The following is a 14,489-nucleotide window of genomic DNA, read 5'->3' as shown; positions in this document are numbered from 1 at the left end:
GCAGAAGATCGAACATCCTTGGGTAAAATGTCAAGTCTCGGCCTCCTGGAATAAACTTGTAGTGGCTGCTGTATAGTATCTTGAGCTCCTTGTTCCTTTATCATTTCTTTAGGGTTTGGATTGTCAGTGGGTGTTGATGGCATAGTGATAGGATTAGACAGACTAGGAAGTTCAAGGAAAGACATATCATGTTCTCTATCTTCGCCCAATGTCTCCCCCTGAAGATAGGTATTGGGAAAGTAGCATATTGATTCATCGAACGTGACATCAGCTGAGACAAAATATTTTTTTGTGGGAGGATGGAAACGTTTGTACCCTTTTTGAGTTGAGGAATAGCCAACGAAGACACACCTAAGAGCTCGGGGATCAAGTTTGCCTCTATTGGGCGAATGAATGTGAACAAAAGCAACACTGCCAAATATTCGTGGAGGCAAACCTTGTGAGGCAGTAAAGTTGGGGAAGAATTTAGTGAGAGTGTCTAAAGGACTTTTGAAATCAAGGACTTTTGTTGGAAGACGGTTTATGAGGTAAGCTGATGTGAGGACAGCTTCTCCCCAGAATTGCTTAGGGACATTGTTGTGAAACAAGGATGCTCTTGTGACAGCAAGAAGATGACCATTTTTCCTTTCGGCCAGCCCATTTTGTTGGGGGGTATGAACACAAGAAGATTCATGAATAATCCCTTGTTTTTGAAAGAAAGGAGAAAGATTTTGATTAAAATAATCTCTTGCATTATCTGATCGAAATTTTTTGATTCCAACGTCAAATTGAGTTTTGATCATGTGATAGAAATTCTGAAAAATAGTGCTGACATCAGACTTATTTTTCATGAGATATATCCAAAGTCACTCGGGTACAATCATCAATAAATGACACAAACCATCGTGCCTCAGAAACATTAGGGACATTCGAGGGTCCCCAAATGTCGCTATGAATAAGAGAAAATGGGACAAAAGTCTTTGTATTACTTATTGGAAAAGATGAGCGCTTGTGCTTAGCAAGCTCACATTCGGTACAATGAAAATTATTCAGCAAAGACTCATTAACTAACGATGGAAACATAAATTTCAGAACATGAATTGATGGATGACCTAAACGACGGTGGTAAAGCCAAACTTTTTCTTTATTTGGAATGGTGGAAAAAAATGATAAGGAAGAGGAACTCGCAACTCGAGCAGCATGTCTACAACCTTCTTCCAGATGGTAAAGACCTTCGTTTTCACTAGCATGTCCAATCTTCCTCTTCGTGCCCAGTTCCTGAAAAATACAATGAGATGGGTAGAAAATCACATTACAATTAGAATCTTTGGTGAGTCGTTTAATAGAGACTAAGTTGGCAAGAAGGCTAGGAACATGAAGAACATTTCGAAGGGTGAGATGATCGTTTATGTAAATATCTCCTTGGCCAGCAACTGTGATGGTAGATCCATTTGCTACTGTGATTTTCTTTTGGCTAGGGCAGGGGGTATAAGTGATGAATTTGTTTGAGGAAAAAGTCATGTGGTCCGTGGCCCCGGAATCCATTACCCATGTGCTGAGATTTGAAGCATGAGGATGAAAAGAGGTGGAGGATATACCTGAGAAAGCCAATGAACATGTACCTGCTCCAGATGGCTCTTCGAGAGTTCCCAAAAAATGTTTAAACCTCTCAATGTCTTCCTTGCTGAAGAGGGGGTGTGGTGTAGTTTCTTCACTCCCTGAATTACCATTGACCATATGGGCTTGTCCTTTGTCTTTCTCATCCTTGCCAAAGAAATTCTTGTTCAGATTTGGAGGTTTGCCATTCAATTTCCAGCAAGTTTTCTTGGTATGGCCTGGCCGCCTGCAGTAAGTACACCAAAGAGAATCCTTTGATTGCTTGAAGGAAGGCTTTGACAATGCTGCAGGTCTATTGTCGCCTTCAAAGGGCTGTTGATTGACTGATTTTGTCACTAGGGCTGATCCATTTGAGGCATGATCTTCGAGCATAACACTTCTCCGTCCTTCTTCAGTACGAATTATGGAGATGGCTTCGTGTAAGGATGGCGGATCTTCCTTCCCCAAGATCTGTATCCTCACAGCATCAAATTCAATATTTAGCCCTGCAAGGAAATCATAAATACGTTCCTTTTCAACAAATCTCTTGAGAACAGTAGCATCAGAACTGCACTTCATTTCGATACATTGATAGTGATCCAACTCTTGCCATAAGCCTTGTAATAGATTAGAATATTCAGTGATGGTACGGGTTCCTTGCTTAGTGGCTGAGATTTTGGTGCGGATCTCATAAATCTGGGCTGCATCATGAACCTTTGAATATGTTTGTGTGATGGTATCCCAGATCTCCTTGGCTGTACTGAGGAACATGCACGTGTCACTTATTTCTGGAATCATTGAGTTCCACAACCACGACATCACTAGGGAATCTTTTTCATCCCATGCGGCAAATTTCGGGTCTTTCGAATCAGGCCCTGTGCCAAGTACGTGGCTCAACTTTCCTCGTCCCTTCAAGGTTGTTCGAACAAGTTGCGACCACTTCAAATAATTTTTCCCATTCAGTCGATATGCGGTGTGAATATTTTGCAAATCACCCATCGAAACAATGGCTGAATGCTCAATGGAATGCACATCAGTTTTGAAATTTTTTTCAGTAGTGTCCGCCATGAGTGAACGAGCAGAGATTTTTTTTTTTTTTTTTTCTGAAAAAAAATCCGATGATTCCCAAGATCAATCCGATGGCTCTGATACCATGAGAAATAATAGAGAATTATATATTATTCTTTGATTCACATGCATCAGTTTATATACAAGTATATTACCCTTTAATATAAGGAAACTATCCTAATCAAGAATAAAATTACAGCTACAATAAAATACCTGTAATACAGGGATTATGATCAATCTAATCTCATAAAATATGTCTTGATATTCTTTCCAACAAATCCATATCTTAACAAATATCATTGTCAATATTCATGTGTTTTATAAACATGGGATAAGTTCTAGGATTAGGATAACTAGTTTATCTTTATTACTGGTAGAGTTTGGAAGAGTCTTGTATTTATAAGGCACTTATTTGGAATAATAGCATTTTTGCTACAAGACCAAGATATTTTCCTTACAAGACTCAAATTCGCAATAAATCTAAATACAGGAGTCTCTCTGTTTGTGGAATTGCTGATACAAAAGGTTCATCCTCAAATCATTAGCTTGAACATTATTTGAGTTGAAAGCTATTATTTTCTGTTCTCAAGGTATACAAGTTGGGGTGATCGACTGCCTCATCGCCCTGTTGAAGATGTTGCGTTTGCTGTTGCTCGGTTTTTCCAACGTGGGGGAAGCTTTCAAAATTATTATATGGTATGTTAGATGTCACTGTGTTTAGAAGCCATTGTTCGGTTACATATCCCCATATGTATTCATATATAAGCGGCAAGCGCCATTAACCTTTGTTAAATTAGTTGAAACTCATACTGTTGAACTTTCTATAGTTATCATTTTGTTGAATAGCTCATTTGAAATTTGTTATTTGATTTCCCCATCCTTGCACTTCCTTTTCTCATCAAATCGTTATGATTTATATATCTTCTGATATTGTCATCTGTGTGGATTATTTTCCATTCACGGTATAAGCAGATGTCAGCAAGAAATAATTTTCCTGTTTTGTGGCTGCAGTATGAAGATTAACAAGAACGAGAGAAACAGGGACAGCCATATGTGCAGTAGAAATATATTCTTTTCTGAATTAATATTCACAGTACAACCCTACACTATATATAGGAAACTTATTTCTATATTCTATTCACAATCTAACCCTAATTAATAGACAAGAAATAAGGAATAAATATCAGTCAAATATTCTAAGACTAAATACAATATTTCTTTCCTTTTTTCTACACTCCCCCTCAAGTTGGAGCAAAGATATCTATCATGCCCAACTTGCAGATGAAATCTTCGAACTTGGGTCTGAAATGACTCTTTGTTAAGGCATCTGCAATCTGTTGTTCAGATTTGAGAAATGGCATACAAATGATTCCTCCTTCAAGCTTTTCTTTGATAAAGTGTCTATCAACTTCTATATGCTTTGTACGATCATGTTGTACTGGATTATTTGCAATGCTAATGGCTGACTTGTTGTCACAGAATAGCTTCATTGGCACTTCCCAGTCTAACTTTAATTCTTCAAGAACTAGCTTTAGCCATAGTAACTCGCATACACCATTAGCCATAGCCCTAAGTTCAGCTTCTGCACTACTACGAGCCACAACATTCTGTTTTTTACTTCTCCATGACACAAGATTACCCCATAGAAAAGTACAGTACCCTGAGGTCGACCTCCTATCAGAAATGGATCCTGCCCAATCGGCATCTGTGTACGCTTCTATGCTTCTCTGATTGTTTTTTCTGAACAATAAACCTTTCCCTGGAGAACCTTTTAAATATCTCAAAATCTTGTACACAGCATCCATGTGTTCCTCGTGTGGTGAGTGCATGAATTGACTAACCATACTAACAGCAAAAGTAATATCAGGTCTTGTATGAGAGAGATAAATAAGTTTTCCTACAAGACGTTGATATCTCTCTTTATCAATGGAAGTTTTGCTGGACACTTCATTTAGCTTTTGATTTGGATCCATGGGTACATCACTTGGTCTGCATCCACTCATTCCTGTCTCTTCGAGTAGATCTAGAACATATTTTCTTTGGGATACATAGATTCCCTTTCTTGATCTCGCAACTTCCATCCCTAGAAAATATCTCAATAGTCCCAGATCTTTTATCTCAAATTCCAATGCGAGGCAGCCTTTTAAACGGGTTATTTCCACTTCATCATCCCCTGTGAGAATTATGTCATCGACATATACGATCAAGATTGCCATCTTGCCTTCTTTGGTATGCTTTACAAACATTGTGTGGTCGGATTGCCCTTGAATATAGCCTTGCTTCTTTACTGATTTCGAAAATTTCTCGAACCAAGCCCGTGGCGACTGTTTCAATCCATACAAAGACTTCTTTAGTTTGCATATTTTTCCACCAAATTGTTTTTCAAAACCTGGTGGAGCATTCATGAACACCTCTTCCTCCAATTCTCCATTCAAGAACGCATTTTTTACATCCATCTGATACAAGGGCCAATCAAGGTTTACTGCCAAGGACAACAATATTCTGATAGTATTCAATTTAGCGACTGGTGCAAAGGTCTCTTGGTAGTCAATCCCATATGTCTGTGTAAAACCTTTAGCGACAAGTCTTGCTTTGTAGCGTTCCAACGATCCATCTGAATTGAGTTTCACAGTAAATACCCATTTGCATCCCACTGTTCGTTTTCCATCAGGCAAGTGCATTATTTCCCATGTTCCACTTTTGTTTAGTGCATCCATCTCCTCAAGGACAGCCTTCTTCCATTCTGGAACACTTAGAGCATCCTGTATAGTCTTAGGAATATCCACACTTTGTAACTGAGAAATAAAACTCGAATAGGGTACAGATAAATTTTTGTAAGACAGATGATTTGAGATTGGGTGTTGAGTACAAGTTCTAACACCTTTCCTAAGTGCAACAGGAATTTCTAATGACATAGAGGAGTCTAGTACATTCGAGGTAGATTTGGGTACATTACCTGGATTTGGTTTCAAATGAGTCGGGACTTCAGGTTCTGTTCTTGGTTCAGACACTTGGTCGTGTGGAGTTGTGGAGTCTTGCTTACTTTGGGGTCGTCGTATCCTCCTGTAAACTTGCCCATACAACTTATCATCATCACCTTGTGTTTTAGTTTCAAGATTTTGCTCTGACACTACATGAGGTGTATCTATGATAAAAAATTCAGTTCTGTCCACATTATTAGAGTCTAAATCAAATATCGAATCTTCCAACTTACTCTCCCCCTGAAGAGGTGTGAAAAAATTTTCAGATTCGAAGAATGTGACATCCATAGACACAAAAAAAGTTTTTGTGCGGGGTTCAAAACATTTATACCCTTTCTGAGTAGGAGAATATCCTAGAAACACACATTTTACAGCACGAGGGTCTAGTTTATCACGAGTATGATGATGCGTATGAGCAAAGGCCACACAACCAAACACTTTGAGAGGTAAATCAGAATATAAGTGAGACATGGGAAAGGAATTTTTTAAGACAGTCAAGGGTGACGCAAAGTTCAGCACTCTAGAGGGCATTCTATTAATTAAATAGGCAGCAGTGAGAATAGCTTCCCCCCATAAGTATTTCGGAACATTAGTGGTAAACATGAGTGACCTAGCTACTTCTAGAAGGTGTCTATTCTTCCTTTCTGCGACTCCATTTTGTTGTGGGGTTTGAGTGCAAGAACTATGATGAATTATACCCTTTTTTTGAAAAAATTGACCCAAAAGTTTATTGAAATATTCTTTCCCATTATCACTTCTGAACACTTGAATTTTTTCATGAAATTGTGTTTCAACCATGGCATAGAAATTTTTGAAAATTTGTTCAGCTTCTGATTTATCAACAAGTAAGTAAACCCAACTTAAACGCGTGTGATCATCAATAAAGGTGATAAACCATCGTTTTTTTGAAGGAGTTGCCGTTTTGAACGGCCCCCACACATCACTGTGAATAAGAGCAAAAGGTTTCGAAGCTTGATGTGTATGAGCAGGAAATGATGCACGATGATGTTTGGCAAATTGACAAATATCACATTGAAAAACAGAAGGATTTTTATTACGAAATAACTTTGGAAACAAATGCTTCAAATAATGAAAATTTGGGTGGCCTAATCTACGATGCCAGAGTAATATATCCTCGCTACTAGAACTAGAGTTTGGTATGATACTAGATTGTTGGGCTTGTCCACAGGAGTGACTTTCTTCCACAAAGTAGTAAAGGCCTCCACGTTCCTTAGCACTGCCAATCGTCGTCCCCAATTCCAGATCCTGAAATACACAACAGTTTGAGGAAAACTTAGCACAACACTTTAAATCATGAGTTAATTTGCTAACAGAAAGCAAATTACAAGAAAGATTAGGGACATGCAAAACATTTTGAAGAGTCAAAGTTTTAGAGATGACAATAGTCCCTTTTCCAGCAATAGCAGATAAAGAACCATCAGCTGTTTTAATTTTCTGATTTCCAGCACTCGGGATATAGGAGCAAAACAATCTGGAGGATCCCGTCATGTGATCAGAAGCACCTGAATCTATTATCCAAGGACATATAGACAGGGTGGAAACATTAAAACCAGTAGATTGCAAGTCAGTACCTTTATGTGCTATGGAACAAGACGCTGGAGTGGATTGTGAAAAAGGTGTGGATTGAAAAAGCTTATACAACTGCTCTAATTGTTCCTTACTGAAAGAGGCAGCCCCCGAAGGTTTGTCTAGACTGGTTTGTTCTTCCAGTCCAGATTGATACGCCCTTGAAACCCCACTGCCTTTTTGTTTGAAAGACTTTGGTTTCCAGTCAGGTGGTTTGCCGTGTAAATCCCAACATGTTTCTGCGGTATGCCAGGGCTTTTTGCAGTGTTCACATACAACTTCTCTCTTCCTTGTCTGGGCAGTATGGTGTCGGCTTTGAGGTGTGGGAAAATTTTTGCTGAACAGGGCTGAGGTTTCCGAAACAGAAGATGCCTTCTCGCTCAACATGATTTTCCTTCTACCTTCTTCCCTTCTGACTTCAGCAAACACTTCACTCAAGGAAGGTAATGGATTTCTGCCCAGAATTCTTCCTCTAACTTCATCCAAGTCACGATTAAGTCCAGCCAGAAAAACATACACTCGATCACCTTCCATACGCTTGTGATATTTCATGCTATCATTTTTGCACTCCCATTTATCATCATAGCAAAGATCTAGTTCCTGCCATAACCCTTTCATGTCATTATAGTATTCAATGACAGTTTTTTCTCCCTGTCTAGACTGCCAGAGTCTAGTCTTCAAGTCAAAAATCTGGGATGAATTCTCCAGATCAGAGTAAGTCTCCCGAACAGCCTCCCAAACTTCTTTGGCGGTAGGTAGAAATAGATACGTCCTCCCAATTGAAGGATCCATGGAGTTAACGAGCCACGAGATTACCATGGAGTTTTCAGATTTCCAGCCTGTCCACTTTGGATCGTCTTTGGCCGGTTCTTGGATGTCTCCCGTCAGGTAACCTAAACGCCCTTTTCCGTCAATGACAAGTTTAATTGACTGAGCCCACTCCAAGTAATTTTTGCCATTCAACTTATGAATGGTCAATTGAATGGAGCCTTCAAACCCAGTAGGATTCAGAGGATATAAGGTCGGTGTTTTAGCACCTTTCGTACCATCATTCTCACCCGAAGACATCTTATTTTTGTCTTCGTTGGTATTTGACATGCCCGTTTTTTTTTTTTTTTTTCTGTCAATTATGATGCGGGTATACAAAACCTAGGCTTTGATACCATGAAGATTAACAAGAACGAGAGAAACAGGGACAGCCATATGTGCAGTAGAAATATATTCTTTTCTGAATTAATATTCACAGTACAACCCTACACTATATATAGGAAACTTATTTCTATATTCTATTCACAATCTAACCCTAATTAATAGACAAGAAATAAGGAATAAATATCAGTCAAATATTCTAAGACTAAATACAATATTTCTTTCCTTTTTTCTACACAGTATTTTGGTGGAACAAATTTTGGCCGAACTGCAGGAGGCCCAAATTATATCACTAGTTATGATTATGATGCACCACTTGATGAATATGGTAAGTTTTACATTTCCAAACTTTAACCTTTTGATATTTATCCTCGTCCCGCCAAGAATGAGTTTCCAAGAGGTTTATAAGGATAACTCTTTTTTTTGGGGTGTTAGAAACTTAAAGTATTTTACTTGTTCAGGCCTTCTCAGCCAGCCTAAATGGGGGCATCTAAAAGATCTGCATGCTGCACTAAAGCTTTGTGAGCCTGCTCTCGTCGCCGTTCACTCACCTAAGTATATCAAGTTGGGACCAAAGCAAGAGGTGCGTATGATGTTTAAAATTGTTTCAATTTCTAACACCCAGAACCATCTAGCCTTCGGATCACTCCAAACTAACTTATCACTTAATTTTCTCTGGAGCTTTTTACATTTAGTTACAAAGTACTTAAGGTTCCATTTTATGTCATTTATCGTTTTGCCATACCCTGTAAGGTCATTCTTAAAACTTCTAGTAAATAAAATTGTGGCTGCCATTCAATGGCGCATTTGTGGGGCGCTATGCTGTCACCCAAATTAAAATGCTATTAAAAAGCGTCAAATTTTCATCTTGACACGGTTTGCCTATTTCTGCTGCTACTCAACAGGCCATCATCTGTATATAATTTCCCGGAAACACATTTCCGCATAACATCCAATTTCTGTTACAGTCCCCGCGAAACAATAATTCAGTTGTCTAATAATTCAAGACACATTCAAGGATTCATCAACCGTCTGACATTTAAATTGTACACCAACCTAGACTATAAGCGATAACTATATAATAGGTACAGACAGAGTGGCAGAACAAACAAACTTTTTGCTAAAACATTCCAATACTGACATCGCCACTATCTCCGGTGATCCTCTTACTTCTTCTGATTACCCATGTATTCCCTGTTTCCAATTATTGAAGTGTATAATTGGAGATTCTCTTACAATCACAACAACAGTGCAACTAGAAATCCTGAGCATTATGCATACATAGTGTTGTTTACTCAGACTGATACAGGTTTCTACAACACTATTTTCAGGCACACATATATCGTGATAGTGGCCGCAGACATGGGAAACAATCATCCTTTTATAGCCCGAAGTGCTCTGCATTTCTCGCAAACATTGACGAGCATCATTCAGTAACAGTGAAATTCTTGAATGAAAATTATACTTTACCTCCATGGTCAGTGAGCATATTGCCAGACTGCAGAAATATCGCTTTTAATACCGCTAAGGTATATCAGCAATTCAGCATTATCATATGATGCAAAATTTCTACTTCTTTTAAATGTGAGATGCATTTCTTAGCTGCATCACATTTTGGGTGATGGTTTCATTTAGTTCCTGATAATGCCATTTCAGATCTCTGTACGGGAACATATTTGTCTAGCTTCATTTGATTCAAGTAGCAACAAAATTTTCTATAAATGCCGTGTCTAGTTTTATTAATTCTAGAGGTTTGTTATAATTGAACATTATTGTGGTTAAAACCTTTTTCATGAAAGCAATTCCCTTGTTGTGTAGTCATATGAGGGGTGGGGAGATCTCTTATCTGATGCTTGTGAACTACTTGAAAAAATATATATAGTTGGGTAATCTTTTTGTTAGTGCTTGTGAGGATGGTTTTAGTTTATACTAACTGGTTATTTCTAGTGGTAAGGAAATAGAATAATGATCAAACAGCAATGATTACTATTTTAGTAAGCAAATAATATATTATCATTGCTGCTAGAAAGTAGAAACTTCAAAGGAAGATTTCAAATAAAATGACTTCAAACCCATCCAACTTATTTGGGTACCGTTGTAATCAATGGATTCGAAATCCCTTCTTTGATACTTTTACTTGTTTATTAACTAATTCAATGATTTCAAATTCTTATAAAATTGAGTTATTGGAATTTTTCTTTCAAATTCTTTACAGATCGAAATTGATCTGAATACAACCTTAGTGTTTTTGACTCTTTAATTGTTGTATTGTATGGAATTCATGTTTTTGCAAATCACCCTATAATATGTTTGCACACAGGTAAAAACATCACAATTCACATGGGAAATTGAACATAGCAATTTATATCGTTTAAAGAGAATGGTGATTAAATAATGGAAAAAGTCATTTTTATTTATTTAACTCCTCATTTGTCTTTTCACTACACTTTTTCCTCACTAGGCGGTTTGCTTGGTTTATCTGTTGATGAATGCTTTCATTTAGAAGTAATAATAGTAGATTATTATAGTTATCTCGGGCACAAGACACTCGAAGGCACACTGGTGCCTTGGAGTTTGTCTCAAGGTGAGATTCACTAGAATTTAGCATTTTACAATCTATATATTCATAGAAAATTGTGTTGCATAGCATCAAATTAATTTTTTTCTTAATAATTGAAATCGCGACCAAACAAATATAAATTAGTGTGCGTGTAAATATGAATGGCTATTGCGTGGAATTGGAATTCAAATGAGATTCACAATCTGTAAATTTAAAGCACACCAAGTTGAACACATCATTGAAAGGCCCGTGCCTCGCTGGAGCCATTTTCTTTTACCACTTTTTCAAAAGTTATTGTTAGGCTAAAAACTTTGTGATTTTCAGTTACACATTGGAACATTGTGCTTTTGATTGGTGACATTTGTACAGGTTGGGGCACAAACTTCAATCAAGACAGTTGGCTTTGATGTTAATCCTGACTTAGTTGACATTGTGCCTTTGACATTGATGACACCATTGCACATTCCCTACATCTCAGAAACCTGGAGTTCTGCTATTGAGCCAATTGGTGTCTGGGGTGACAGCAATTTTACATACCAAGGCATTCTGGAGCATTTGAATGTAACGAAAGACCAAACTGATTATCTTTGGTATACAACCAGGTGCAAACTGAAGAGTAGGACCATATATAGGGCTGTAGAAGTTTGGATTTCACTAAGACTTGGTTAATTCATGAAACTCTTGTTCATATCAAGGAAAAAACGAACTTGAACTTTTCTTTTTGTTAAAGTTAAAAAAAAACATCCCATGGTTGTGCAGGGGCTTGATTGATTCCTACTAGTTCATATGTCAAAACAAAAGGAGGAGAGGAGCTAAGCTAAATGTTGTGTTGTATAGTAGACAAGGTGTACTAATCAGCTTGCTTTCAGCTCAGAGAAAACTTGATTGAGCTACACTAGAACTATAAATGTGCAACATTTTTTTGGGTTATACAAACTGTATTACTACGTCCTAGAGTTGTTTAATATATGTATTTCCATCTTATTCTTTCAATGGTCAGTGTATCCTGATGTCCATTGTGTCTCTAATGCCATGTAGAATTTATATTTCTGATGAAGAAATCTCATTTTGGGAAGAGAATCAAGGAACTCCAAGACTTACTATCGACAGCATGCGTGATTTTGTGTATATATTTATCAACCGAAAATTTGCAGGTGCTCTCTCTCTCTCTCTCTCTCTATCTCTGGGAATTAAATGTGTGTATGTTGTGCTTGGAAATGTGCATATCCATTAACCGCATCAATGTTCTGGATGCGACAATTTGGAAATTAATTATGCAGTTGCCCGACTGCTCTTATGGATTTTTTTTGCGAATTTGGCTGTTTGTAAAAATGAGAACATAATACCGGAGACTGAAGAATGCATAACAGATTTTGATTCTTTTCCATCCTTGTATGATCACTATCACATATCATTTAATGCTGAAATCTAACTCTTGAAAAGAAATATTATAAGCATGTAATGAAACAAATTTCCACATTTGCCTTTTGAATTGGAATGCCACTTATTTCTTTCAATGCCATGCCACAAAGATGCATTGCATATCTCTAAAATGGCCTGAAATACTCTACTGATGGTGCCTGCACTATATGGCTCTGTAGTTTTTGAAAGATGGCGGAAGAATCTAAACTTTTATCTTGGGCTTGATGGTTGCATTTGGAATTTTTTTAAGGCTCAAGACAAATAAGGGATGAACAAATAGGTTTGTCATTCTAATAAGGAAAGAACTCGTCTTACTTGTCAGATAAACATATCAACCTTTTACTCATCTAGAAAAACAATCTCTTGTCTGAAAAATTGATTATTATGTGTTCCAGTATCATCTCGCAGGATACCACTACTTTACACAGGAGCTATCTAAGGCTTACAAACCAACTGTTTAGCATGGAATTGGATTTAAAATAAGCATTCAGGTTAAATTATGAGGTCAAATTATCTTTAGTTAGTAAAATCTGAAAAAATAGAGTTGTGTTCTTATTATTAAAACCTTAAAAGGAACGGATTCTTGTGCGTCTAGGATGATATTCTTTTATTTATTGTTAATAATTTATATGCTGATGAAAGTAAGTACTTTTATGTCATTTTCATCTTTCTTGGAAAACTACAGTTGCTACTGTGCTGTCAACAAATATCATTTGAAATACTTTATAAATTTATATCTCAAATATTTTTTCCCTGTTTTCGGTGGTTCTGTTTAAATTCAACATTTAACGTCCTTCTGGCCATTTATTGGAATTTGTTTTTTTTTAATAAATCAAAGCTAGCGCAAAAGGTAAATGGAAAAAGGTTGAGCATCCTGTTGATCTTGTTCAAGGATACAATGATATAACATTGTTATCTATAACCGTGGGGTTGCAGGTAATTTTTTGAAGCCCACCTATTCTGAGGTTAATTGTGATCATATATCACTAAAATTGATGATGGGAATACTCCTGGAAAAATAATTTATACTTAATCTCAATACCACAAATGTTCTGGACATTTTTATTCAAGTTCGATCTCTATTGATTAATAGTTGTCAAATTGCATACATGGTTCTGTCAGATGCTTGAGTACCATTTTCTTACTGAAAGATCCAATTTTAAATCATACGGCACTTATCTTCTTGCTTCAGAATTATGGTGCCTTTCTTGAGAAGGATGGAGCAGGGTTTAGGGGCCAAATAAAGCTTGTAGGGTGTAAAAATGGAGATCTCAATCTTACAGAATCCATGTGGACTTATCAGGTACTGCATTTTACTCCTAGATTTATGCTGCATGCAGCATTCGTGTAACTAAAAGTGCAAACCATTGTGCTGATCTTTACTGTTGAAATTTGAGAGTTTTGCTCAAATTCAGCATAAACAAAATGACAGCTATAGATTTTAACTTCTACAAAACTTAGGATTTTATTTATCTTTAGACAATTTCCAGGTTCTATATTATGTCTTTTCGAGGATTAGGAGTATAGTAATAATTTACATCTTTTAGGAGTTGACTGATCTTCTTTAAGTTTGTATTTTGAGTGTAGACAAGCGTGAAAAATCTGGGAATTATCAACAATGCATCAGACTAATGTTTCAACAAATAGACCCAAGTCAATCTAGTGCAATCATCAACAATTGTTAAGAAGTAACGATGGCCAGATTGATCTAGAGTGTTGTGGGGACCCCAAATATCAAATGGGTTGGATGCTAAGTTATTATGAGACAGAAACGATGTGTGTGTGTGTGTGTCTGTATATATATATATATATATAGTTTTGATCACACGAACCCTAGTGTGCAGGAATTTCGTGAGCGACCACTAAAACAATGTGTTTTAGTGCACACTAGGGTGTGTGGGATCAGTAGTAGAAACTAAAGGAAAATTACAATTTAACTGTTCTTGCAAAATATGAAGTCGTTTATGCAATAATGGCCTAGTCTATTGTGCCAATGTTTCAAAGAAAAATTATTGACAGACACAACATTTGAAGAAGATGTGGTTGCAGATTGTGGAGTGGAAACTTTGAGGATATATAGATGATCTATCCGGTCACCGTTGCCAATCATCAAAATTGTGCAAGGGTCCTGAATAATGAAAGAATTA

The 14,489-nt window shown here is 37.0% G+C and overlaps 1 protein-coding gene across 3 annotated transcripts in view; it reads left to right on the top strand.

The window, feature by feature from the left end:
• The window catches only part of LOC140866268 (beta-galactosidase 9), a 30,996-nt gene that overhangs the window by 11,992 nt on the left and 4,515 nt on the right, over positions 1-14,489 (top strand). For all 3 annotated transcript variants that reach the window (XM_073271219.1, XM_073271221.1, XM_073271220.1), the window contains 8 exons: positions 3,234-3,339; positions 8,601-8,688; positions 8,822-8,943; positions 9,692-9,889; positions 11,290-11,522; positions 11,959-12,074; positions 13,181-13,278; positions 13,535-13,645. In XM_073271219.1, the coding sequence (XP_073127320.1) occupies positions 3,234-3,339; positions 8,601-8,688; positions 8,822-8,943; positions 9,692-9,889; positions 11,290-11,522; positions 11,959-12,074; positions 13,181-13,278; positions 13,535-13,645 (1,072 nt within the window). The remainder of the gene's footprint in view (positions 1-3,233; positions 3,340-8,600; positions 8,689-8,821; positions 8,944-9,691; positions 9,890-11,289; positions 11,523-11,958; positions 12,075-13,180; positions 13,279-13,534; positions 13,646-14,489) is intronic.

The sequence above is a fragment of the Henckelia pumila genome, chromosome 4, assembly GCF_033568475.1.
Source record: "Henckelia pumila isolate YLH828 chromosome 4, ASM3356847v2, whole genome shotgun sequence".
Taxonomy (NCBI): Eukaryota; Viridiplantae; Streptophyta; class Magnoliopsida; order Lamiales; family Gesneriaceae; genus Henckelia; species Henckelia pumila.
Note: the sequence above shows the minus strand (reverse complement) of the source record. Positions and strands in the feature narration are given on the sequence as shown.